The sequence below is a fragment of the Mustela erminea genome, chromosome 4, assembly GCF_009829155.1.
Source record: "Mustela erminea isolate mMusErm1 chromosome 4, mMusErm1.Pri, whole genome shotgun sequence".
Lineage (NCBI taxonomy): Eukaryota > Metazoa > Chordata > Mammalia > Carnivora > Mustelidae > Mustela > Mustela erminea.
This window is the reverse complement of record NC_045617.1, coordinates 131,415,780-131,441,293: the sequence shown is the minus strand read 5'-3', so window position 1 is coordinate 131,441,293 and position 25,514 is coordinate 131,415,780. Positions and strand designations below refer to the sequence as shown.

General features: G+C 53.5%; 1 protein-coding gene across 8 annotated transcripts in view; it reads right to left on the bottom strand.

Moving 5' to 3' along the window:
* RREB1 (ras responsive element binding protein 1) overlaps window positions 1-25,514 on the bottom strand; it is a 127,348-nt gene that overhangs the window by 16,520 nt on the left and 85,314 nt on the right. For 7 of the 8 annotated variants that reach the window (XM_032341025.1, XM_032341023.1, XM_032341026.1 and 4 more), the window contains 4 exons: window positions 19,843-19,987; window positions 19,184-19,317; window positions 5,036-5,225; window positions 1,111-4,006 (listed from right to left, as the gene is read on the bottom strand). In XM_032341025.1, coding sequence (XP_032196916.1) covers window positions 1,111-4,006; window positions 5,036-5,225; window positions 19,184-19,317; window positions 19,843-19,987 — 3,365 coding nt within the window. Of the gene's footprint in view, window positions 1-1,110; window positions 4,007-5,035; window positions 5,226-19,183; window positions 19,318-19,842; window positions 19,988-20,653; window positions 24,295-25,514 lie in introns of those variants that run through there. The other variant, XM_032341028.1, reaches the window with a different exon arrangement.

Here is a 25,514-nt window from a genome sequence, read left to right as displayed (position 1 = left end):
CAGTCTCAATTTCAGATAAATGACAATTCAGTATTTAGTCTATCTCCAATACTGCACAGAAAAATACCTACCCTAAAAATTATTTGCATTTTATCTGAAATTTAAAGTTAACTGGCATCCAGTATTTTATCTGGCAAACCTGTATCATACAATTCTCTCTTGGGTTTCAGGTCCTACACATTAGTATTCATGTGGTAATCTCCAAAAGACTAAGGACCTCACCCAATTTACCTTCAGTTCAAGGATATAAACCCTGTATAAATATTCAATAAATCAGAATTAAGAGGAGAGTGTATGGTCATGTGACTCTTCCAAACACCTGGAACAGTACATTTTAAGTATTACTTAAAATGTATCCTCTTCAAGCTCTCTTAAAAAATCAACATATAGAAACTAACACTTGAAAAATACTTCCAGCAATCCACGTCTGAACATTGGCTGTTTCTCCAAGAACAGCTGATGATTTTAGTATAAATAAAATTTGAAAAAAAAACCTATCACTATTTGTCACCGATCTTCCCCATAATTGGGAAGGCGGCATTGCCTTAGTGAAATAAAAAAGAACTGTGAAACCTACAGTATTCCCTTTAAGAATATATGGAGTCAAACGAACTTCATGGAACATTCAGTGTTCAAAGCTGCTCTGCAGAACTAGATAAGCAGTTTTTGCCGCCAAAGCAGCGAGGCCACCGTGGCTGATCCCTTAACACCAACTTCTACTTCTCCCTCACTGGCTCCTGTGGGTCACTGGGTAATCCTGCTACACCCTGCTTTAAGGGAAGACGCGGGTGAACGTCAGTGATCCAATGGGCCCAGGACCATTTTCATCCCCAAACACCGATGTGCAATGCCTGCCTTCACCAGCAGCCCTTCGGAGGCTGACAGTGGGGACAGGTGATTCTGGTGACAAGGGCACAAAGGGAAGAACTCTCAGCACCACCGGGCAAGCCCCCTGCTTCCGAGACTGAGGGAGAAGCTAGAAATGGGGTTGTGGGGAAAGGGTCCCACGCTTCCGAGCCTGCCCCCCTCCCGTGTCCCCCTCTCCCCGGCCAGCCAGGCCACAGCCTCCCCTCTGGGCAGTAGTGCTCCTGGCCTGGCGGGCCCTCTTACCAGTGTGCGTGAGCATGTGCCTCTGGAGGGAGCTGGCCCAGGGGAAGACCCGGGGGCAGTGGGGACAGTTGATCTTCTGCAGGCAGTTGGCGTAGGAGTTCCGCTTGGCCCTCAGCAGCTTGTCTTCAGGAGGGCTGCCCTGCTCCTCGTCACTGGGCCCGTGGGGGTCCGCGGGGGCCCCAGCCACCTCATCCTGAGAATCGTCCTCTGCGGTCTGTAGAAACGGACTGAACTTGTTGGTATCCGTCGTGGCCAGCATCTTCTCGATGCTGGCAAATTCCCCGCTGGAGTCCAGGTCCACCCCACCGCTGCTGGAGCGGGGCCGGCTCCTCATGCCCTTTTTCCGACCCCTCTTCTTGGACAAGCCCACTGGCCCCTGCTCGGTGGGTGAGGCCGCCTCCGGGCTGTTGGCAGGAGGGGATGGGTCGCTGGATTCTTTTGGGCTGGTGGTGTTGGCGGGGGCAGCGGCAGCTCTGGGGACAGTGCTCCCCAAGCCATCGGGGGCTGTGCTGTTACTGCCCGTGCTCGTGGGCCCCAGGTCGGCCACCTTCGCTTTCAGCAAGGTGGGGGCTGAGGACACCGATGAGATGATCTGGGCGATGGAGGCCAGCGGGGGCAGCTCTTCTGTCACGGGGGGCTTTGGCAAGAGCAGTGGGGGCTTGGGGCGCAGCGGCCGCAGCAGTGCAGGGCTGCTGATGAGCGTGGAACTGCCCAAGATGGGGGGGCTGTTGACCAGAGCGGAGGAGTAGATGGGGACAGCAAGCTGAACTGAGCCCTGCAAGGGCTGAGCTTGGGCTTCCAGAATGTTGGCTGCAGAGGCCCCCGGCTTTTCCAGGATCCCGCTGGGCCCCAAGGTCACTGGCAGGGTAGGGCACGGCGGAGGACAGGGAGTGGGCTGCTCGCCGTTCCCTGGTTCCTGCTCTGGTTTCTTGGCTTCCCCGGGAGCGGTGGTATCCTTGTCTCCTTTCCTGAAGTTCTTGGGGATGGACAGGTCGATGGGCTCCAGGGAGCAGTCATAGGGCGCCGAGGAGGAGGGGCTCAGGAAGCCAGCGATGTTCTCCTGCTTCACCTGGACCAGGGCCAGGCCCTTCTGGGAAAAGTCCAGGGGCTCGTTGAAGTCCACCGGGAAGTTGCCGGCGGGCTCCAGCTTGACGGAGATGTGGGGTGGCAGCGGCTGCGGCGCCCCGTGAAGAAAGCCGTTCTGCGGCTCCAGGAAGGCAGCCAGGGGCTTCCGGTCGCTGAAGGTCCCGCCACCGTCCTCCATCCTCCCTGCGGCCTCGGCAGCCGCGTCAGCATGGCTCAGGCCATCGGCCGCCAGGACGTAGCTCTCGATGTCGTGCTCGGGCACGTGCAGGTGCTGCTTGAGGATGTGGTGGACGCAGTTGCGCTTGGCTGAGAAGGCGGCACTGCACTCCTTGCACTCAAAGGGCTTGCGGCCCTTGGGGCAGCCGCCCAGGCCGCGGCCGCAGTGTGTGCGCATGTGGATCCGCAGCGCGCGGTAGTGCTTCAGGTCCTCGCCGCACAGCCGGCACACCGTGTCCGGGGCGCAGAAGGCATCCACCATCTCCGCGGCGCTGCTGGTCACGTACTCGATGTTCTTCTCGATGTCCTTGCGCGTGGCCTTGAGGTGCTTCTTGCGCAGGTGCCGCTCGCAGTTGGCCTTGACGGTGAAGGGGTAGTGGCAGATCTTGCAGATGTAGGGCCGCTCGCCGCTGTGCGTGCGTAGGTGGCGGATGAGCGCGGCCTTGTCGGCGGCGATGTAGTCGCAGATGTTGCACTGGTACGGCGAGATGCCCAGGTGGGAGCGCACGTGCGCGCGCAGCACCCCGGAGAAGGCGAACACCTGGTTGCAGAAGCGGCAGGGGTAGAGCACCTTGCGCATGGCTGGCGTCTTCTTGCCACCGGGCCCCGTCATGATGGCCTTGAGGTCCCCCTCCGTTATCTCCTGCTTGATCTTGGCCTCCATGCTCAGGGGCAGCAGGGCCTCGATGATGCTGTCTTGTTCCAGCTGTGTCTTCATCTCGGCCTGGCCCGGCAGGTCCGCCCGTGGCTGCTGCAGGAAGAGCTGCGCGGCGGTGTCTGGCTGGGCTCCCGCCTGGGACGGCAGCAGGTGGGCACTGGAAGCTGCCTCCATGGGGCTTTTGAGGAGCTTCAGGGGTGGTGGGGGGAGGCTGGGGCTGATGCAGCCGGGGGAGGCCTGCTGGGCATTGAGGAGAGGCGGGGGCGTGGACGTGGCCACCACCGTCCGCGGGGTGACCAGGGGCTTTGGCTTCAGAGGGGGCATGTGTTTGAAGATGGCCTGCAGAGGGGCGGCGGGGGCCTTGGACAGAGGCGGAAGACTGATCTGCGGGGGAGCAGAGGCTGCCATCTTCAGAATCTGCTGGATGTCGGCCAGCTCGATGGCGGACTCGCCGGAGATGGGCTTGACCACGATGCTGCTGTCAGGCTGGATGATGAAGCCCTTCTGGAAGGGCTGCAGGGACAGGTGCTTCATGTTCTCCTTGGTAGCCGGGAGGACCGTGAGAGAGCCGCCCAGGGAAGCAGCTTCGAAAGGAGATAAACTCAGCATGCTGGTGCAGCCGGGGTCCTGAGGTAGCTGACATCTGAGTGTCTGGAGCTGTATTGCTTGGTTGTCATCCGGCAACGGCTCCTCAGCGGGGGCAGGCCTGACGTCTTTGGTGTGCTGCAGGCCCAGGAAGGCCAGGAAGACCTTCTGGTCCGGGGCGTCACCGGGCAGGGTCCTGGCCTGCAGCCTTTCCCGTCCCTGGTCCGCGGCGACGTGGGTCTGCCTGTGCAGGGCGAGGGAGGAGCGCATGGGGAACGCCTTGTCGCAGGTCTCGCAGACGAAACGGTGCTGATCACTGATGCACCTTCGCAGGTTTGTCTCACACCAGGCCTGCGTGGAAGCGGGGTCAGCAACAGCAAGGGAATAAAGAGGATTTAAACGTAATCACCACCCTGAGATGCAGGAGGTATCTGTTGGGTAAGCTGCCCCAGGCCCCAGCCCTGGCCTCCCCCTGCTTGCTAATGCCTGCTCCGGACTGAGTAAGGAACACCCCCAAAGCATCTGAAGCATCATTTCGCTTCATGAAGGACATCAGTCTCTAGGGTATCTCAGGGAAGCAATGAAATATGGTTAAGTAGTAACATCACCAAGATGGGATTAACCCTCTTCTTAGAAACGGTGTCCTGGAAAACGGATGGGCTGGGGACTTCCCACCACCAGTGGAGAACTGGCTACCTTCCTGACTGGGAGAAAGGGCATTGCTGGGGGAAGGGGCGCGGGGCAGCGCCATCTGGGGGAGCGTTATGGGAGTGCATACATGCGGGTATGTGCATCTATGTGTACACACAGGGAATAATTCACTGAACTTGAGGCTTCTGTGCCTCGAGAGTTGCCCTGTTGATACCCTCTACCTCAATTATTTTAAAAAGTGTCAAAGTAATTTCAGCACTGTTTTATAGGCAGAGAACAAGTATGGTTACTAATGATCCAAAACATTTTTCATTGAAACTTCAACACTAGAAATACCTGTAATATGGGTATTAAAGAAATATTAAAAATACAAATTCAGTTCAGATAGGGCTGGGGTAGGGGTGGTGAGCAATTTGCAACTTTAAATCCAAATGCCCCAGGAATGGGCAAAAAGCACAGGTGAGCTAGACACATACAAATTCGTAAGAAATTCAATGCAAAATAAAAGCTCACCTATCCTTCTCAGCTCAATGACCCACTCACTGAAGACTGAAAGGATCAAGCTGAATTTCAAAAAGAAAGGTCGTGATAAAAAAAGAAAAAGAGACAAAACCCAACTGACAACGTTTTAAGGAAGGAAAGCATAAGGGTTGGGGGTGGGGGTGGGGGGGCTAGTCCAACGACACGGCCGCGGAGGTGGCTGCTGGGTCCACAGGCCGAGCAAAATACCTGAGAAATTCGAGGAAACTTCCGACAGGAGAAGTCAGTGAAACCTAAGTCATGGAAGCCAGCAGGAATGGAAGGGTTGTTCTGAATGAAAGGCCTTCCCATCGCGTCCCTGGGAAGTTGTTTGTGGACGAGTGCGTTGTGGCGCAGCAATCCTCGGTGTGTTCGAAAGGTAACGCAGCAAATGTCACATCTGGCAGAAAAGAGGGACAGGATATGAGGGAGCAGCCAAGTCCGAGTCTCCACTTGCCCAGTAGTGTATTATGGTATTTTTTTGTTGCTTCATTTCAACAGAAGTAAAAATAATACAATGTCAAGGAGCTACTCTGCTCACTGTTAGGACCAAGAAAACTCTTCCTCTAAAAAAAAAAAAAACACGGTATTTGACCAATTTCTGCTGACAAAGTGATCATTTGAAAGGCTTTGCTCCCTCCCTCGACTCAATGGATTCTAATTATCATAAATGTTTAAAAGTCAAATAGCATACATTTGCATAGAATCTAGAAAAACCCCTGTCTCTGATGGGGATGAAATAACCAGGATGCAATGATAATCAAATTTTCCAAGTGAATTCACAGCATGCGACAGTGACTACGTATTCAATTCTGATATTATTACCAACGTTATCTGAAAGACAATCGTGGCTCCTAAACTAGGAGCCAGGCATCCTGCAGGGGCAGGGAGCACGGCCCTGATACGCGGGTGGGTATCCTGACTTTCACTGCATCCATGATAGCATCGAGGTTCTTAGAAACCTTACAAAACGAGGCCGAGGTCACACAGCCGAGTATGGAGCAAAGATAAAATATGAACCTCGCTTGTCCTCCTGCCCACACCTGTTAGGGTGCTGTTGCCTTTTCCTTGAAAGACTCCCACGATGCAGTCCCTCTAAAGGTGAGTACCCTCCACTTCAGAGACGACCTACACCTTAAGCGTCCTGGGCCACACAGATGTGAAACAAACGTACTTTATTATTGTTGTTTACTTTTATTTTTTTAGAGGGGAAGGGGGACAGGGAGAGAGACAGAGACAGAGGGAAGTCGGGGGTGGGGGCAGAGAAAGAGGAAAAAAAGAAAATCTTTTTTTTTTTTTTTTTTAAAAGATTGTATTTATTTACTTGACAGAGAGAGAGACCACAAGCAGGCAGAGAGAGAGGGGGAAGCAGGCTCCCCGCTGAGCAGAAAGCCTGATATAGGGCTTGATCCCAGGACCCCGAGACCATGAGCTGAGCTGAAGGCAGAGGCTTAACCCACTGAGCCACCCAGGTGTCCCAAAAGAGAGAAAATCTTAAGCAGGTTCCATGCCCAGCATGGATGGAGCCTGATGCAGGGCCCGATCTCACAATCTTGAGATCATAACCTGAGCCGAAATTCAGAGTCTCATGCTGAACTGACCTGAGCCAGCCAGGTGGCCCCAAACGCATTTTATGACGCTTCCTCCACTCTCCACACCAGTGTCACCATCTGAGTCTTCACTGAGAACCACCCTGACAACAGCCCGATCATCAACCACCCCTAGACCCGTACCGAATACAGTAGCCACCGCAACCACACGTGACTACTTAAATTAATTAAAATTTCCTCAATCACATTACTCTCACTTCAACAGTGGCCTCAGGTAGCGCTGACCTAACACACTTGTGTGTTTCTATGACCACAGAAAGTTCTGGTGGACGGGCCTATGGGCCTAGCACCTTTCCAAGTATTTGTGTGTACACATGCATTTGTCTCTCACAAAGCCCCTAAAGCAGGTGTTGTCAGTGCTCCACAGGAAGGCACATGTGACATCGGGGGGGGGGGGTACAGTGACTCGCCCGAGTTTACACCACACAGACTTTAGCAGGAACTTCCTTTGCTCTGAAATTCTTCTCTGTTAATAAAGAGACAGTACATCACCCAGGAAGCAGCTGAGCTCCTTTCCTCTCGTGAAAGAAAGAGGTGCCAAGTATGTGCGGGTCCGCTGTCCTATCACACCGTGGCCGGCCATGGCAAGCGAGGTCCTACTGTGTGTCCGCCTCTCCCATCTCCAGGGCCACCCTGGCCGCATCTCACCATCCGATTCCTGTCATCATTCCATTAAATTTAGAATCCTGGGTTCCTTCAGGATGACTCTTGTGTTTTGAGTGGCTCATGGGAACCTGGTGTGATGAAGGCTCGAGGGAAAGCAGAGCCACAGTGAACCCGGGCTGCCTTTAGGTACCGACACTTCTCACAGCTGTGGGCCCACACGGCGCTGCTTCCTCCTCCCTCCCTGGCCCTGATCGCCGGGAACTCGTCATAGGCACATGGCCCATGCTCAGGTTCAGGGTGGCCCCCCCCAACTACAGGGAACCCTGGCCAAAGTACCCAGAGGGCTACGCCGTGAGGAACTGAAGGAGGGCAGCAGCCTGGCCGCAGCCGCCCAGGTGACGGTCTCATCAAGGGCCACATGGCCCGTATGGAGGGGCTGTGACCCTGAGGCCCCGTGGCAGCTCTGTCCTGTCCTGCTGCCATGGAAACGACGCTGCTCTCTTCCACCACGCGGACTGCAGTCCCCCTAGACTTAAAGTTCAACTGTACACTCCTTGTCACCACCCCAGCGGTCAGCTGGAAGCCATCCCCCAACCTGGAGAGAAACGTCTGGACTGGGGACATTTGACGCTGACCAGACAGTGGGCGACAGAAATTGCTGTTACTTTTAAAGTTGTAATATTTTGGTTGTGTGTGTGTGTGTTTTAAGTCCCTTCCCTTTACAGATACGTGATGAGGTACTACTAAGTGAAATGTGATGCCCAGGGCTTGTTCTGAAGTTGTCGGGGATGGGGGAAGAGATGAATCGTGACGGGCTGGGAATTCCTGAAACCGGGGGAAGGAAGGATCATCACACTGTGCTATCTGCGCCTATGTTTAACATGACCCTAATACACGTAAAAGAGAGTAACACCCCCCCAAATAAATAAATAAAAAAGGGGAGGAAGAGAAACATCTAATTACAAATAGCTAATGAGAGAGGGCTGATTCCCCGTCTGTTTTTTGGAGCTTCCACAACACCCAAAGCACTATTTGTGGCAGATGTGGATGGGGGGTGGGGGTCCAGTTTACAAAAGAGAGAAGCCCTCAACACTGAGTCTCACTCAGGCATGGGTGAAGGAAGGAGCCTGTTTCCCCAGCAGACCTCTGGGAGAAAGGCGGCCGGGGTCGGGGTAGGAGGAAGGCGGCTGCATTAAGGTGCCGGCGGAGCGAGCCGCACTCGGCGTGCTGGGCGGTCAAGGCTCTGGCCTCATTTGGCATGGCCTGTTGTGAACTGGAGATGGTTCCAATTTTCTCTCTCCCTGCCTTTTCCCCTCTGTCCTGGCTTGGCCAGAGGAAGGTGAGGTTTGGGAAGCTGCAGGAAATGGCAGCTGGTCTGTGCCTTCCGTGGAAGGTGAGAACAAGAGGAGGTGATGAAGTCGAAGGCAGGCAGACTCTGAGGGCTGCCCTTCGTGGGCACCTTGCCCCTGAGGTCTGCACTTGCTCTTTCCAAATTAAGAGTGAGCACTGACTACGGACATTTTGTGTAGGACATTTGAAGAGGATTTTGTTTATTTATTTATTTATTTATTTTTAAAGATTTTTATTTATTTATTTGACAGAGAGTGAGCACAAGCAGGGAGAGCAGCAGGCAGAGGAAGACAGAGTAGACTCCCCGCGGAGCAGGGAGCCAGATGCGGGACTCGATCCCAGGACCCCGGGATCATGACCTGAGCCAAAGGCAGCCGCTTTACCGACTGAGCCACCCAGATGCCCCCTGCAGAGTGTCTGAAACTCATCTTTATTGGTGTCAGGTGCTGTCCTGTCCTGAATGCCACGGAGTCACAACCAATACCTGAGCTCATGCATCCTGACGACCTCGGACACAGACAGCGCTAGTAAGAGTCAAGGAGGGTGAGTGTGTGATCGATCAGCCACACCAGGGGGCTGGCCCCGGCCCCTCGCTCCGCTGTCCCGCAGGGTTACTGCACCTCGTGGGGGAGGGGCTCGCCGATAAAGTCAGGGAACAGGCTTGGGAGAGGCGTGCATTAAAAAGAAGCCACGTGGATGTGAACTATTTTATCTAACCCTAAAACACACACAGCTGAGCCTCATTACGGGCAGATTCTGTACCCGTCCATTTGCTGACTTGACCCCCACACCGTCCATTTGCTGACTTGACCCCCACACCGTGCCTGCCCCGCATCCAAGGACACGCACAGCAAAGCGGGGAATGCTGTCACCCGACGCGCGCATCCCCGGCCGCGGCTGAAGGAGGCCACGCAGCCCGCCTCCTCGCCGCAGCTCCTACTACAAAACAGTGTCCCTTCTACAGTCTACTTAGGGCCATAGTTCCAGCCTTTCTGTGCTTTCTGCCGGTGAGACCATGGTTTGAGACCGCTCCAAGCAGAGCGCCGAACCCCGTGCGTGAGCTGCGATGTGCGGCTGGTAGAAGTGCGTGTGTCACATGAGCTCTGTTCAAGCGAGTTGCGGTGCCAGGGGGCGGGACTTCACTGTTCTCAGGTCCGTGCCATTCATCAACTAAGATTTCTTTAAACAGAAACAAACGTAAAACCAGAGTCTGTGTTGATTAGGTGATGACAATGTAGCAGGGGTTCCCAAGAAAGTAACCCTGTTTCCTCTAGGAACGACGGTTTCCTATTCACTAATTCTGTGTTGCTGCAGTCCCTGGGGACAGAACGACTGGGAGTAACAGTAAGTGACGGCGGGTTCATTCCCCGAGGGCTTACACTGGACTCTCAGGGCACTGAGAGCAGATCCACGTCCGAGTCACTGCACCGTCATCTTTATTTGCAGTTTTACACTGTGTTTGTTCGTTTAAGATTTTATTTGAGAGAGAGAGAGCACAAGCAGGGAGGGGGAGAGGCAGGCAGAGAGAGAAGTGGGCTCCCCGCTGAGCAGAGAGCCCGACGCGGGGCTCAATCCCCAGACCCTAAGATCATGACCTGAGCCGAAGGCAGAGGCTTAACCCACTGAGCCACCCTGGTGTCCCGATAAGGAAAGTTCCTCTTCTTTTTCTCTTGTACCCTAGAGACCTTTCGGAACACCATCCCCGAGTCTACTCCACTGGTGCACAGCCGGCGGGCTAGTAAGACGACTCGGGGTGAGGGGTGTCACAAGTCGGTGTTCTGAGAGGGAGGACAGCGTCTCAAGATACGGCAGTGAGAGCTGACGGCAGCTGTCGCAGCCGCGAGTTCCTACTGACACGGTTTCCTTCACTTTTCTCGGACATGTCTGTCCCCTCCATCCTCTCGTTCATCTCCAAACCCCTCCCGTTTCCGGCACCCAGGAGAATTTCACTCATAGTAGGTGCTCCGGAAACACACAGCTGCATTAACCGCACCAGCCACAAGCTGTGTGTGCCCCCTGGAAGGCAGCCGGGGAGCGGTGTGGGATGGGCTCAGGGACCAGAGACGGCGGGAGGGAAGCAGAGGTTGTGGCGATCTTGGACAACTTATTTCTTCTGTATTCTGATTGCCTGCTGGGCAACTTCCCAAACAGGCCTGAGATAGGAATCGCTCCCTCCATGACCTCCTTACTTATATAGTGAGAATTAAGTGACAGGTCCTCAAATCTGTCCTCCAATCTCCCAGGCCTGGGAGAGCTCTTCCCCAACCTTCCCTGGGCCCCTGACTGCTCCCCTATCTGTAACATGGGGATTCTTAGAGTTACAGTCAGCGACGGAGAAGAAAATGCTTGGAAAGCTACGAGGGGCTACTCCAAACTTAACCACGAGCATCTACGGCTCGGAACAAAAACCATCAGGAATAGCCCATTTCCTGGCCATGAGTGCCAACGTGAAAACGCAGGGAAAATGAATTTTAATTTCGAAAGGACGTGCTCTCTCTCTTCATTCTTAAGAACTTTACCACAGTCTCCACTGTTTCTGTTTCATCTGGAGACACACAGAAGAAATGTGCATTCTTTCTGGTCACCCTCTGTCCTGCACCACCTGCTTCCCTGCACCACCCCACACCCCTGCCCCCATCCCTGGTCCTGGGGCCACAGCTCAGAAGAGAAGCGCATGCCATCCTGGCCTGCACATGCCCTCAGAGCCTCCTAATAAAATCTGAATGAGGCCCAGAGCCACGACTTCACGCCTCTCCATTCCTGGGATTCAATCAGTGTGTTCCTATTTCACTTCTGAAAAGCTGCAGAATGTCATCTCATAAGCTGCTCCAAAGTGGTGGGGGGGAGGGGGGGATAAAAACCTGCTTTGAAACCAGAAGCACAGCGCAGGGATGGTTACAAGAAAGAAAATGAAACGCCACAGAAAAACGCTGCTTCCCATCTCCCACTCGGCACCTGTTGGCAGACTTTAAATAAAACCAGTGTGGAAAACCATCACCCAGAAATGTTGGCCAGGCTTTGTCAGCCAGAGACACTCCGGTTCAACCAGCCTTCCCAAGGCCTGGGGAAGAACACTTTGCAACTGTTTCTAAAGAGCTCTTCAAGGACAATGGAGATCATTGTTCATCTGTGGGCGACGCTGCTCCCTGAGGGCCCTGACCTAGGGGTGTTTGCTAACCTCACTTGGGCTTGTCAGTCTTCATGAAGACCGTGGCTATGGGTCAGGTGGGCCCCACCGCTTTCCCCTCCCCTCTGGGCTTGTGGGATCTCTCCAGCCTGCCCCGGATGCCAGCCACTCCAGGGACCCACAGGAGGCACCACTGCAGGACATGCCGAAGCAGCAGGACCTCCCTTTAGAAGTCGTGGGACCGCGGAGCGCTGGAGGGCGATTGCATCTTGCCTGTGAACCTAAGAGTGTGCCAGAGGGAAATCTTACAAACGCAAGAGATTGCTTTCCGATACTGAGGGAATGCAAGAGGAGGGCAGCTTTCCCACATGGAGAACTTCACCGTCAGTTAAGATCAGTGCTTTTGGGGGAAAGCGTTCAACTAGTGAATGCCAGCCATGGGGTTTACAGATGCCAACAGAACTCTTCTTAAAAAAAAAAAAAAAATTATTTTTTCTTTTTACATCGCCTATAATGTTAATCACTCGAAGGGAAACAAAAATTCATCAGCGGGAAAAACTCTGCGAAGACAAGGTGAGGTTACAAATCAAACACAGGGATGAATACTACCGGGGACATCTGGCTTGTCCTCAACTTACACACACACACACCTGTGTATGCATGAGCTCCAAATCATTCTGCTCATAGAAACAGTGTTTCCGGACCCCAAGACAGTCCACCAGAGCGTGTTTCACCCAGAAAACCCCTGAATTCCAGCACATGTTACAAAATGCTTCTAGCAGAAAGAGAACTTCATGTAGAGTCCTGGAGATCTTACCATGCCTCACCCCCCACCCCCGGCCCCCAGTGACATCCCAGCCTCCCGCAGAGCTGGCTTCGTCATGGTGGCTCCTGTTACGGGGCCCAGGGCTCTGCAGTTGGGTTAGGGGTGTGTGGGAAGGCAGGAGGGATGGTCTTGGGGCATGAAGTCAGGGCTGTCCTAATAGCAAAGGGGTGAAGCAGCTGCCTCCAGCTTATCTGCCCCCCACCCCCGCCTCTCTTAGCACTGCCTGTGGTGTCACGGAAAGGGTATGGGTAGGTGTGAAGCTCAGATAGGAGAGGCCTGGGGTGGGGGTGTCAGGGGAGGGAAATGCCTCCCAGCAGCATGCAGGGGAGATGAGCCGAGTTTCCACTACGGCCCCTGGGGCTGGAGGGACACACACCAACACAGGGACACACCACCACCACCAATATATACACTTTACCCACGGTCCTTGCTGTCCCTTCTGCAGAAATTAAACAAAATCACACAGCAGAGGGGCCCCAGGTTTGACGTGGGCTGGCCTGGAGGAGAAGCCCAGTTCTCACAGGCACGGGGACCTACGCTGGTTTGAAGCCACAGAGAGACCCGACCCCGCCAGCTGCGGCTCAGCCTCCGCCGCTGGCTGTCACAGGCCCACAGACAAGGGCAAGGGCCGGGAGAAGCCAGCTCCAGCCTATCAAGGGGATCCTCTCCTTCCTTAGCTGAGGGCCCTGTCCTTTCAACTCTCCAAGGACCCGAGTGACAATGAATGATGTCCCTACGCATACCCAGATCCACCACTAGTCTTCCAAAGACAAAAGATAAAATTTTAAAGTCGCGAATCGAGGGCGGACGCACGCGTCCCACAGCGTGCCTGTGACAATGGGACCGGGCACTGGGCGTCAGTTCTCTTGTAACCGGCGCCCTTGTGCGAAGACGCTGCATCCTTCACATCCTGCCTTCTCACTGATTTCTCCCAAGAGAACTACAGAACCCTGCGCTGGGGCGGAAACGTGCACTGGGACGAACGTGCTCTTCCCGTAGGGGTGCATGGGGTGAGGGTCCAAGGAACCCTGGCACAAAGCCAGCACTTCTGAAGGCTCAAACGAGAGCAAACAGTTACCCTACCAGGAACTGCCGTCACCCTTCGGGACACCAGCCCAGCAATGAGACATGTGTCCCCAGCGACAGGAGTGGGTTCCCCAGACAGCCTTCCCAGAGGACCCACAATGGGAAGGAAGCCTGAAAACACATCCAAGACAGAGAGTCAAGCCCAGGGAAACCTGAAGACAAAGTTACGAGCAACGGGCTTTACTAAGTGGGAAAGCAAGGCCACCAAAAGGCTTTAAAATGAAAACCCTGTGGCTAAATAGATTTGGGGATTATGAGCTCCTCCCAGTGTGTGCCACAGTCCTACTGTACTTATCTGGTGACCTCAGCGCTCCAGAACAAGAAGAAAACTCGGACGTCCACACAAAAGCTTAAGAGCAGACTGAAGAGAAAACCAGAACCTTCCCGTCAGGTGCCTCACCTTTATGGCCATGTCATATCCACCAGGACGGATATTAAGGGGCAGGGGACCTCCACCAAGAACGGTTTTTATTTAAATTATATATATTTTCCTACGCTAAATATATTTAATTTTTGAAAGCCTGCTTTGGCAAATTTCAAACATTAGGAAACATCCCTTTAGAACCTCCAGTTTCTCTAAACATCTAAGAAAAGGATGTGTGGTTCTACTATTTAAAAGCTATCCAGCCCCTTCAAGCTTCTAACTATCCAGCGTTCACAGCTGGATTACAAAATGCGGTGGGCAGGACTCACACCAAATTTACACGGTTCTTCAGCTTCCCAACCTTTACAGAAGCAAAGCTAGATGAAAGGGGCTGTTGATGACAAGGACGACTCAAGGGCAGACTGCTTTCCTGTTCTCTTGTCAAATACAAAGTATCTGGGAGAAGCCCCTGAATAGGACGCCTCAGTTTCCCTGAAATAGGATACCCATCCGAGGGCTGCTGCTCCCTTCCTCCTCACCACAGACCACAGATGCATTTTCCAGCCGGGGAACCAGCTCGGCTCGCCTGGGGGCCAGGGACACACTAGGTGGCCGGCTGGGATGGGGCTGGCCGGCAGAACCCTGACTCCACGACTCTGTTCAGAGGACAATGACTGTCAGATGCCCAGTTCCTTCTCCAACCCACGGCACACTCTTAATGGCTGGACACTGGACAGTGGCTCACACTCCTACTCCCTGAGCAGCCAGCAGGCCGGGACCCTGTCATCAGAACCCAGGAGAGACCTTCCTGGGAAAGCTGAGCTCACCGGGCTACTTCCTTGAGATACTGAATTTCTTGCTCATTACAGAGTTTTAATCCAGAGACTGACATTCCTTTTTTAAAGGGATTTCATGCTTCATTTTTCTCCTGCTCAGTCTCCAGAGGCAGAAAGGGGTAAATGCAAACAACCTCTCCTGGGAGCCCCACCCGGCTCAGACATTCCTGCCCTGGTGCCCACCCTCCCCTCCCCTCCCCTCCCAGCCCGAGAACTGACATCCAACAGCTGCACTAATCTCTCCCAGTTGCTGGGAGCAACAGTGAGGGCCCTGTGACAGGGCCCTGGCCAGTGGCGGGCGGCAACTTGCCCTCCCCACGCCCAGGAATCCACCAGACTGCACACCGCGTCCTGACACCCTGGCCAGACTGTTCAACCAACCAGTGTGGCGTGAAGTCGGGGCAGGTCCGAGGCACTTCACAGCGGACAGGCTGGGGTGAGCACAGAAGCTGGGGGCCACCTTGGCTCTCAATAGCCTGAGCCCTGGGAGAGGCCCTCGGGCAGGGAGGAAAGGGGACATCATGACAATGTTGTCTCCAACTTCCAGGTTGGCCGTGGGGGCAAGGGGGCAACAATGATGACACCACACACAGACACACACAGACACACACAGACACACACACACCACACACGTCACCCCCCCCCCCCCTTTTTTAGCTCCCAACACGGTTTCAAACCTGCCTCCACCTGGCCAAGCCACAGGTGGCTGGGACTCTTCAATACAAGATGTTAATGACTATTTTTTATATTCTTTCCTTATTTCTAGGATGACATTTAAGTGTGGGACCAATACCATGTCAATGAGTCTGAGAGGCTCCCTGCAGGTGATAGGGTGTGCAGGGAGGGGCTACAGCAAAGGGAGCCAAGCATTCCTTGGAACACTTGACAACGCAGAAGAAAGAAGGTTCTGGTACCTTGCTCCACCACCAGGACGAGGGGGTGGCCTTTGGCCTGGCCCGCACGCCTGTGACAACACGTACCCTCACTGTGCAGGACAGGCCCACCTACAGCAGGGAGGCTGTACCCTTGAGAGCTTACTCGTGTTCCCCAAAGACTGATTCCTGACCTAGATTCCAGATAACCGAGATCAAGAACTTGATCAGACGGAGGACAGCCTCCACCTGGAGGAAACCGTGAGGTACCACCCCAGCTCGTCCCGTGGAAAACGTCAAGGGAAGCTTTACACTGACTGCTCAGGCTCCCTCTGCAAACCTTCCTGGTGTCCTTCCTGGCCCCGAACATGTCCCTTTTGCCGTGTTTTGTAACTGCCCACTTCCTTGTTTTCTGACTAGCCCTCGAGGGGCCCTGGCTCCAACATCACTGTTTTTTCCCTTCAAGTCTGGTGAAGTGCCTGACACACAGTCAGCACTCAATCATTTGGATCCATTTTAATGGAAATAATTTAAAAATTATTTATTATCTGCATTTCTTTCATCAAGAAGCCATGTAACATCAGACAATAACTTCTGCTGAATTCTGCCCTCAGCAGCAGCCCCAGAGCCACGAAACCCGCCAGCTGTCACCCCTCCTGGCCCAGCACCCACCCCACCCCCCAACCCCGCTAGCCTTAGACTAGTCATTCACACGCAAGACTAGGGGCCTCTCCAGGCACCTCCTACCCCCGCTGTAGGCGGCTTGTCCTGGCCTGCATCTGTGCAGTGGGCTCTGCACACCTGAACCGTGGCTGGCTCAGACTCAGAGGGGCCATGACTGTACCCCACACCCGGACTGTGTGTAGCCAGGAATGCGAAACGCATCACCAACAGTTTTTACACTGATTGTACACTGACACTCTATTTTTGGTATTGTTGCTACGAGCATGATCAGTTCTGCCTATTTCTTTTTCTTTTCTAAAAGGTGACCAGTAGAACATTTAAAACACTCTGCCCATCACCGTCTGATTCCAAACGCCAGCTCTCTGCCGCTCCCCCTTGTCTAGGGGGCTGCGAATTTAGTGCTGGTCATGTCAGGGCCCAAGCAACACCCGGCACGAAGAGCTACAACCACCACAAGCAGCTTCCTGCCTGCCTTTCGCTCTATACTCAGCTTTGTGAACTTGCAACAGGAATGGGGAACAGACTCGGCGTTTACACCCATTTGGACTTCCAACACTTTCTATTAAGGGACAATAGGCACTTTGCCAGCTTTGGGGACGGAGCGGGGGGTGGTCAGAGCAGGAGAGCGAGAAGCCAACAGCTGTTTTGAGTTACAAACTTTCTGTTTAAGCCGGTAGCATCCCACTGTGGTTCTGCTGCCGCTGGGGTTTGCAAATGGAGTCGGTGTCTATTTTAGCTCTGGGTTAACAAGCAGTCTCTCCCACCGGCTCCTGTCACAGTTCACTGGCTGGCTGGGCCCCGCCGGCTCCTGCCTGCCCCCACGGCCTCCTCTGATAGCAGGCTATTATGTGGAACAGCGGAGCAGAGAGGACAAGAGGGGAATTAACTATGTTCTATAATCAAGTCCCTTTGGTTTCCAGATGCAAGCCCCACCCCACATCGCAGCAGCCACTAGACGGGGGACGGCTGGCTCGCCCCTCACAACGGATGCGCTGCGGGCACAGCATCCAGGGGCTCCAGCAGGGTGGAAGACGGCTGATCGGGGCCGAGTCCCCAGCCCACTACAACGCTGTTCCGGGCAACCCCTCACCAGACAGAAGCCATCATTCCCAAGCAGGCAAGGAGAATAGGCAGGACTTCACGGTGCATCTGCCTCGCCATAGCCTCGGGGACACGGCACATGAATTACCCACTAAGGCGCGCAGAGCAGGACGAGCAGCATCCAATGCACTTCCCATCCCCACCTCAGAGCAGCAAGGCCAGCCCGTCCCTGGGGCAGGTGCTGGTCTGGGAGGCCCTGCTCCAGGGGAAGCCAGCCCCTCCTCCAGGCTCGAGCTTCTGCTCTCACTGCTATATGCCGTGCTGTACACATGCCGGCGGCCCCCATCTCTCTCGCGAGAGTCTGATTAGTCTCTCTGTAGGATGGGACTCTCTAGAAGGGGCAAATGGATTGTTCCTAAGATGGTATGTGATCCCAAGTGAAATAAAACACCCAGAGGAGCTCCGAGACGCGCAGTGCGTTCCCACTCTGTAGTGCCCAGTCCCATGGCTGACTGGCAGGGGCACAGGGTGGTGGCTGGGGTCCCACAACTCACCCCGTGAGGCCTCACCTCTGTCTGCTCAGGCTCTCAGCTGAGAAAGCCATCAACATTCGCTGCCCACCACAACCCCACATCCTGGGGATGCTGTGGACATTCACGAGACCATGAATATTCCTGCATCTCTCAGGACAGGGCCTGCAAAAGGAAGGGCCAAGTGCCTTTTCCTGGTGGACAGAAGGACAGCAGGAATCTAAGGCCTGAAAAGGAACACGGGGATTATGAGGGTCACGGCCAGCTGGCAGAGGTCCCTCGAGAGCAAGGTGGGATCCGGGAGTTCTGACCACCAGCCTCTGCTATGCGGCCAGCAGGCACTTTCCCGAGATGGGGGAGTGATGAAAAGACATTCTGTAGCACCTCAATGGCTCAGCAGTTTAAACTCTTCATTCTTTCTTCTCCTAACGGAAAAATATCCAGCGAACGTGAGGAAGTATAATGCTATCTGAGGCGGATTTCATTACCACACAGTGAGGCTTTTCCCCTGATTCTTCACTCCCAAGTCACAACCTAACACGTGTCCTGAGAGGGAGAGCGGGTCCAGACATCGGTGAGTCTGACAGGCGTCCAGACTCTGGCTCCCAAGCTGTCTCCTGAAACCCAGCCCCACGAGCGTGCACGCGCTTGCCCTGTTCTGAGAGAAGCCTCAGCCGCGCCTTGCAGGACATCACCTTCCGATCCGGTCGCTCCCCTGTGGCCTCTGGTTCTTCTTGGTGCTTAAAAACCACAGCAGTAGCCTTTTTAAAAGTGGCAATTCTGCCAAAACCGTTCCAAGCCTGTCTGTCACTAAGAACACGGGACTTGCTGCTTGATGAGAAAGTTCTGCGAGATGGGGAAGGAAAGCCGAAGGGACCCCGTCCGCAGCCCGGCCCTGAGCACCGCTGAAGAGTCCTTGCCAGCCACCGTCTCTGCCTGGGCAGCGGAAGGAGCCCCAAACCTGGAGCCAGCAACCCAGACCAGCAGAACCTGCACCTCTCGCTGTCTGCCTGTGTCGGGCTTCATGTTCGGTCGAGGGTCTTGCAGGAAGCAGAAGCCTTCTTACCCCTCAAGGCTTTTGTAAGGTTTCTGTGCTACCAGTCTGATCCAGGCAAAACACTAACGAGCAGCTGGTATGCCCTCCCGTCCTTACCACACGCTCCTGCACAACTAACAGTCACCTGGGCTGCAACACCTCTTGTGTCACAGAAAATATGCTTGCTGCCCCAAAGTCCCCTGTCACAGGGGATGCCCCATGCACCGGGCCCTCACAACTGCTCCGAGGGCCTGGCCTGTCACCAAACCCAAGTCAAATCCCTTTAGCTCAGTCTGGAGGACGAGGGAGTGAGGACCGGCCCTATGTCTGAGGGCACCGGAATGAGAAAAAGCTTTCCAGACGACAGGTGCGTTCCAGCCCCTCTCCTACCTTAGTGGGTTATCTGAGTGGGTTTCCATGTGGGTCTCCAGTCCGTACTTGCAAACGAACTCCTTAAAGCATATGGGGCAGTGAAACACTTCTTCAGCTTTCTCCAAGTCCCCCGGCTGCCCATCTTCCACCATCTTGGGGGGAAAGGAAAAAAGTGAAGTCATGAAGGAGGTCTCCCATACGGGTCTGCTTCAGCAGAGAAGCCCAATACTCAGTCCAGATCTACGGGGAGGCCACACACCAGTCCTTCATCCACGCAGCAAATCCTCCCCCAACACTTCCACCCCCACCTCAACCCACTCATTCATTCCAACCACGCGTAGGGAGCACCCGGTGTCTGGCAGGGACAGAGAACACAGGAGTCCCTAACGGCATAAGCTTCCCCTCCAGCTGGAGAAACCAAACAGCACAGAGCAACGAAACAAGCTCCTCCCGTCGCGGGGCTCAGCGTGCGGGGCCCACAGAGGAAGTGCACACGGGGAATGCTTTCCTGCAGACACCTTGCAAAAACAGTGTCAGAAGACATAGATTAAAAGCGCAGGATTGTCTGCCAAGTCCCCAGACTGTGAGAATAAAGACTAGAGGTATTTCTGCCAGGAGTCCCGTGGTTAGGCACATCGGTGCAAGTCGGTGAGGGGCGTGGTAGTGGTGGCAAGAACCTTTTTAGCAGGTGCTGGGTCTTCTTTTTCTGACTCGGCATCGTGACTCAGTTTCCTCTTGGAGGGCAGCCGCCGACGCTTCAGTGGGGATGGGGGGGCCGTAGCTGTAGCACTGTTAGGGTCCTTCTCGTGAATCTTCATATGTCTGGAAAGCACACACACACATACACACACACTGTGATTTGGCAAAAAACTGAGTTGGTTGGTTTCTTCTAAATTTTTCATGTTTTTTGTATAATATGTTTAGGTGTTGGCTGAATTTTCTTTAAGACAGACAGTACGATTTATACAGTGACCACTCTCTTTTTAAAGCCTTCTACGGGGGCGCCTGGGTGGCTCAGTGGGTTAAGCCTCTGCCTTGGGCTCAGGTCATGGTCCCGGGGTCCTGGGATTGAGCCCCACATCGGGCTCTCTGCTCAGTGGGGAGCTGCTTCCCCCTCTCTCTCTGCCTGCCTCTCTGCCTACTTGTGATCTTTATCAAATAAATTTTTTAAAAATCTTAAAAAAAAAAAGTCACTGCTTAACCTCTCATTCTAAGAAAAAAGAATAAAGCCTTCTATGATCTCCCTGAAGCCCTCCACAAAGCTCTCACAGGTGTTATCCAAAAATGTCGCTCAACGCTTTGCTGTCTGTTGGAAGATATTCTGAATTTCACTGACACCAGTGAGATGAAAAAACCATCTGATTGCCTCTTGTACGTATTCAGATGAGAGGTACTACTTCAGGACACACACTCTACAGGACAAGGGATCCCCAGACACGGCCAGCTCACACATCGAGCGATCACTCTGCACTCGCCCCCAGAACCCACCTCGCACACGCCGGCACTACGTGCTTGCTCTCCTCTGTTTTCGGAGGAGGCACGCTGGGGGTCAAATCTGACAAGTGCTAACGCAGCCCCTGTCTGGAGTGAACCTGAAAGGCTTTCCGTGTTGTTCACGGTGTTACACGGATTTACAGATGGTGCGCGGAGCGGGGGCAAGGCAATGAGTAAGCTGCACGCCGCGACCCTGACATCTGCAGGGCCGGGAACACACGTGTGAGAAAGCATTACATACAGTCTGTCTGTCTGCTCTGCAAAGAAAGCTTAATGGGTGGCCTGATTTAAGTGGCCTTACTGGAACGTTCTAAAGCAAACACCCTAAGTACACGGTCCCAAGGCCCATAAGGAGGGAGAGGTATTACAAAAAAGATGGTCAGTCTCAATTTCCTTCCTTTGTGACATAAAAAGTTTGGTTTTCCTAATGACAATCGTCATCACCATCATAGTCTTTGGGGGTTAAACTGTGCCAGATGTAGGAACAAAGTCTCAGTTTCTTAGAAAGAACTCTTTCATTGGATTATCTCACTGGGAAGTACACAGGAAAGGGGAGAGACTGCAAGGCGTTCAGTCCCACTTCCAGGCGGTCCTGTCACACTTCCAGAAAGAAGCGCAACTCAGCTCAGCTCCTTCTTTAGAGGGGAAAGGCCAGGGTTGACAAGGCTAAGAAGCCTGTAATTGGCAAGCAGGACAATTCAGGTGCGTGGGCCAATGGTGCAAAGAGACAGTTGCGATAAGTCCTTTCCTCCCTGACAATCCTGCCCTGTGCTACCCACGGGTGTGCGGGGCTCAGACCCTGGGCATCTCCTATTCCATTCTACAGACATATTTTAGGAGGCAGAGGGCCCCCACACCAGCCCTATCTGCCCCGGCTCACAAAGCACCAGCCCAGCAAAGCCACCAGTGGGTGGGATGTGGCCTTGCCCTGGAGGGGACCGGCCTCAGGCCAAACCTCTGTTCTCCAGGTTGGGGGGCTCGGGGTGGGGAGTGGAGGGCAGGTCAGTGTGGTGGAGCAGGAAAACCTAAAGGAGAAAATGGAAGAGAACCACCAAGCCCATGCCCACCTAATTTTTTGCTGAGATTATCAGGGAAGAATGCTTTATTACTACTTCCTGGCCATCTAAAGCCCCAGGAAAGGTCTTGGGAACCAAGAGCCTCATTCTAAGTACCCTCTCTATTCCAAGCTGATTGGGATTTAGAGAACATGACTTACTATCAGTGTTTAGAAGGAAAAAGGAAAAGGCTAGCAAGGTTGATTATTTATTGTATCGCATAGTTCAGTTTTAGAAATGTAAAAATAAAATGTTTTAAAGCACCTAAAAACTCAGGAAGTAAGAAAAATACCATGGGATGTAAGTTAGCACCAACTCTCTCAACTAATCACTAAAACATCAAGTGAGAGACAAATGCCTTCTCTGCGGCCAACAGGTGACCTGTGCCCATGAACAGGAGGCCACAAACCACCTCTGACAACCAGAAGGGACTCACTCACTCAAGCTACACCTTTATTACCTAGTTCTGGGGTGTGTTGGAAGCGGTTTCCACAGAGCAGAGGACGAGGAAGGACAGCAGAAAGCACACAGCGAGGACCTGGTGGGGATTTACGGATCCTCATGCCCACTCTGCAGACGAGGCCGCGCAAGAGGAGAGGCTGACACGCCCGGGCCCTCACAGCCAGGATGGACCCAAGTGTGCCTGCTGTTGCGTTTGGGCTCTCCCCCCAGACTGCCTCAAGCCAAGCCTTCGATCTGTGTTCTGGATCACTGGCAGGAACCTCAGGGCTCCAGCCCGACCCTGGACACTTCCTCTCCAAATGACTGTGGTCCAAGACCTCGCACCTGGTACCAAGCTCTAGCCCAATGTCAAGAAAACGAAAGAGATCACTCTCCACCCCCAGTTCTGCCTCTGTCTTCTTTTGAAAATCTGGGCTGCCCTTGAGCTGCATCATTGCTAAAGGCAGAAAAAGGAGACCAGATCAAAGCAGTCTCAGAGGGCTTGGTGGCAAGCACATCAAGGCACTCTAGTTCTCCGGCTGAGCCCTTTGGAGCTTCAGGTTCAAAGCTCCAGCATGCTGCTCCCTTTTGGGGTTCAATCTCCGATTGGGGAGTTTCCAGTCTGTCCCTTCGGCAACATGGTGACCAACAGCTGCAGGTTCATGAACTCAACTCAGTCCAGAGTCCGGCTGCCAGGGTCTGGGGGCTTCAGCTGTTTCTGAAGCTGGATATGATGTGTAGTTGAGACATCGTGTAACCTGGCCCCTTCCCTTCTTCCCTGGGCTCTGACAGCAGGAGTGGCAACACTAACTGTCCACTTCCTCCCGAACGCTCACAGGAAGTGGGGTGTGCCACCAAAATGAGCGAGTAATGGCCTCTTCCCCCCCAGAGTGTGGCCAATGCAGACAGGAAGGCTGGAGGGGAGGGCAATTCTGTCTCTTCTTTAGAAGGCTTGCATCTGTTTTTCTCTCAGGTTTTATTTCAAGGACGAATGCTTCTCATTTCTACATACCCTAAGCACCCGTACACTTCAGTGAACCTCAGATCTGGCAGGGAGCTGAGATGCTAGCCAGCCTCCCCCCAGCACAGAAAGCCCCCAGCGTACCAGACAGATTGGCATTTTATGATGCTCGAACACTTTTCCATTTTCAACGATGCTAATTATTAAAACCATCTTTTCCGTGTTGAGCCAAAAATCCCATCCTTCCTTTAAATGCATATCTGTCCTCGGGGGCAATGTCGAATCAAGTCTACGTTATCTCCTAGAGGGCAGCTCTTCCATTAATTCAAGAGGACTACGGCGTTTCTCCAAAGTTTCTCTTCGTGGAGTTAGGCAACTCCAACTCCTCCAGCCAGCCCCCTCAGGCTCTGCCAAATCATACTGGTGATTCCTAACCTTGGGATGTGCCCCAGTGCATGGCTCTCTCTTCAGCCATGCTGGATCAGAACGAGTGGCCATCTGGCTGTGGTCTGAGGGTACACGGCACAGGACTGGGGTGACCACCTCTGCAGGTGGTGTAAACAGAGCTGGGGTTCCCATGTGTGTGTTCAACGGTGATGTCACACCCTCAGCTCCAACTAAGATCCCCGTGACTTCTTCGCTCCAACAGCCATCGAGCCCCGTCTCCTCCACTCTACACTCGAGCCCTTTCCACCTTTTCATTTGCCAGACTGGCAGGGCTGAGACATGAGCGGCGTTGGTGCTGCTCTCACGCACTGTTGATGGGAGCAAAAATGGAACGGACCTTTCTGCAATGCGGCTGAGCAACAGGGAGCAGGATTTTAAATATGTATGCCCTTTATTCCAGCAATTCCACTCCGAGGACTTGGTCTTGAAGAACCAGAGTTGAACAAATGTGCAGGGACTTATGCACAAGGACTGAGGTACCATGAGAACTCACGATGGGTACGCTGCAGAAACACCGACATGCAACGGCCGGCCGCATTTTAACATTTCAAATGACCTCCTTGATCTCCCTCTTGCCCCGCTTCCTTCCGACAGCGCAGCCAGGCGGGGCTTCTAAAGCACCACTCACATCACACCACTCCCCTGCTCGTTAAATGCCTCCAACGGCTCCCTTCCTAGAACTGAGCGAGCCTTGGCCTATTTCTCAGGCCTCATCTGTTGACACCCCTATCCTGATCTCAAGGCCCTCTGGGACATACGAGTTCTCTGTGGGACAGAGGACCCAGGGCTGTACATTCGCTGCCCCTGCCTCCGCTACTCTATCCCAAATCCCGAGGGCTGGGGCCCGCCATTCAGACTCCATGACAAGCATCCCACCATCTCACACAGAGGCTCTCACACCCATGACCCTGTTTCACCTTCCTCAAAGAACATACCAGAAACTGAAAATACAGTGTATTTCACTCGTTTGACTGTTTCCTCAGCCTCAACCAAAAATAAGTTTCATCATAGCACTGGCCCTCGGTGGCACCTGGTGGGTGGTCGACTGCCAGACGGCTGAATGGCCGGACTGACGGACGGATGAAGGACGTGCAGAAAACCTGTCCACCTGCCATCTCTCTACAGCCATGTCCTCAGCCTCCAAGAAACCTCATGATTAATGCCCTTCCTAGGGTTTAATGTGGGGAAACTCGACAGGAGACTGTAAAAACACGGCTGTGGTAAAGGGACCTGAATGAAAAACACCAAAAAATGAATACTGAGGACCCAGGCGAATTTCTCCCATTATCGGTACAAATCTGTGTTCATATATTCAAAACTCCACCTATGTTCACAGTAAGCTGCTTTTGGCACAAAATTCTAGAACTTTCCTTCAGAGGCATGTCACTTCAGTCATAGAAATCCTGCCACACCATGGCCTAAGGAAGGAATGTTATCAGAACTCTTTGAGGATTCAAGTGAAGTTTTCTCCCATTCGTAACACCCGGGCTGGGGGCCTGGTGGTGTCTGTCTGGCAGGGGGGGTTGGGGAAGAAGGCAGGTCTCCATAGTAATGAACAAAACAAATAAAGTGGAAAAAAAATTCTAAATCCAAGTACTTTTTAGTACTGATAGGGGTCTACGTTGGATTTTGGCATGGATGCTGATTTTTCAACTCAAATTTTCCTCTTGTCAATGTAATCCTTTATTTTCTAAAATGTAAAAAACACCCAGTTCAGCTACGGGGGGCTGTTCTTAAGGACACCGAACACACCCTGGCTACACAAACACATCTTGTACAAGAGCTGAATGCCAGTCTAGTTACTCAGCAGAGACCCACCAACCCCTCAAGCACATCCTTTTCTTCCTCCCTGAACTCCCTCACTCCAGCTCTCCACATACAGGAACCTTCTGCTTACCTCTCTTTGGCATGTAAGGCTGCAGGTTTGGAAAGAAAGGCAAACTCTTACCAC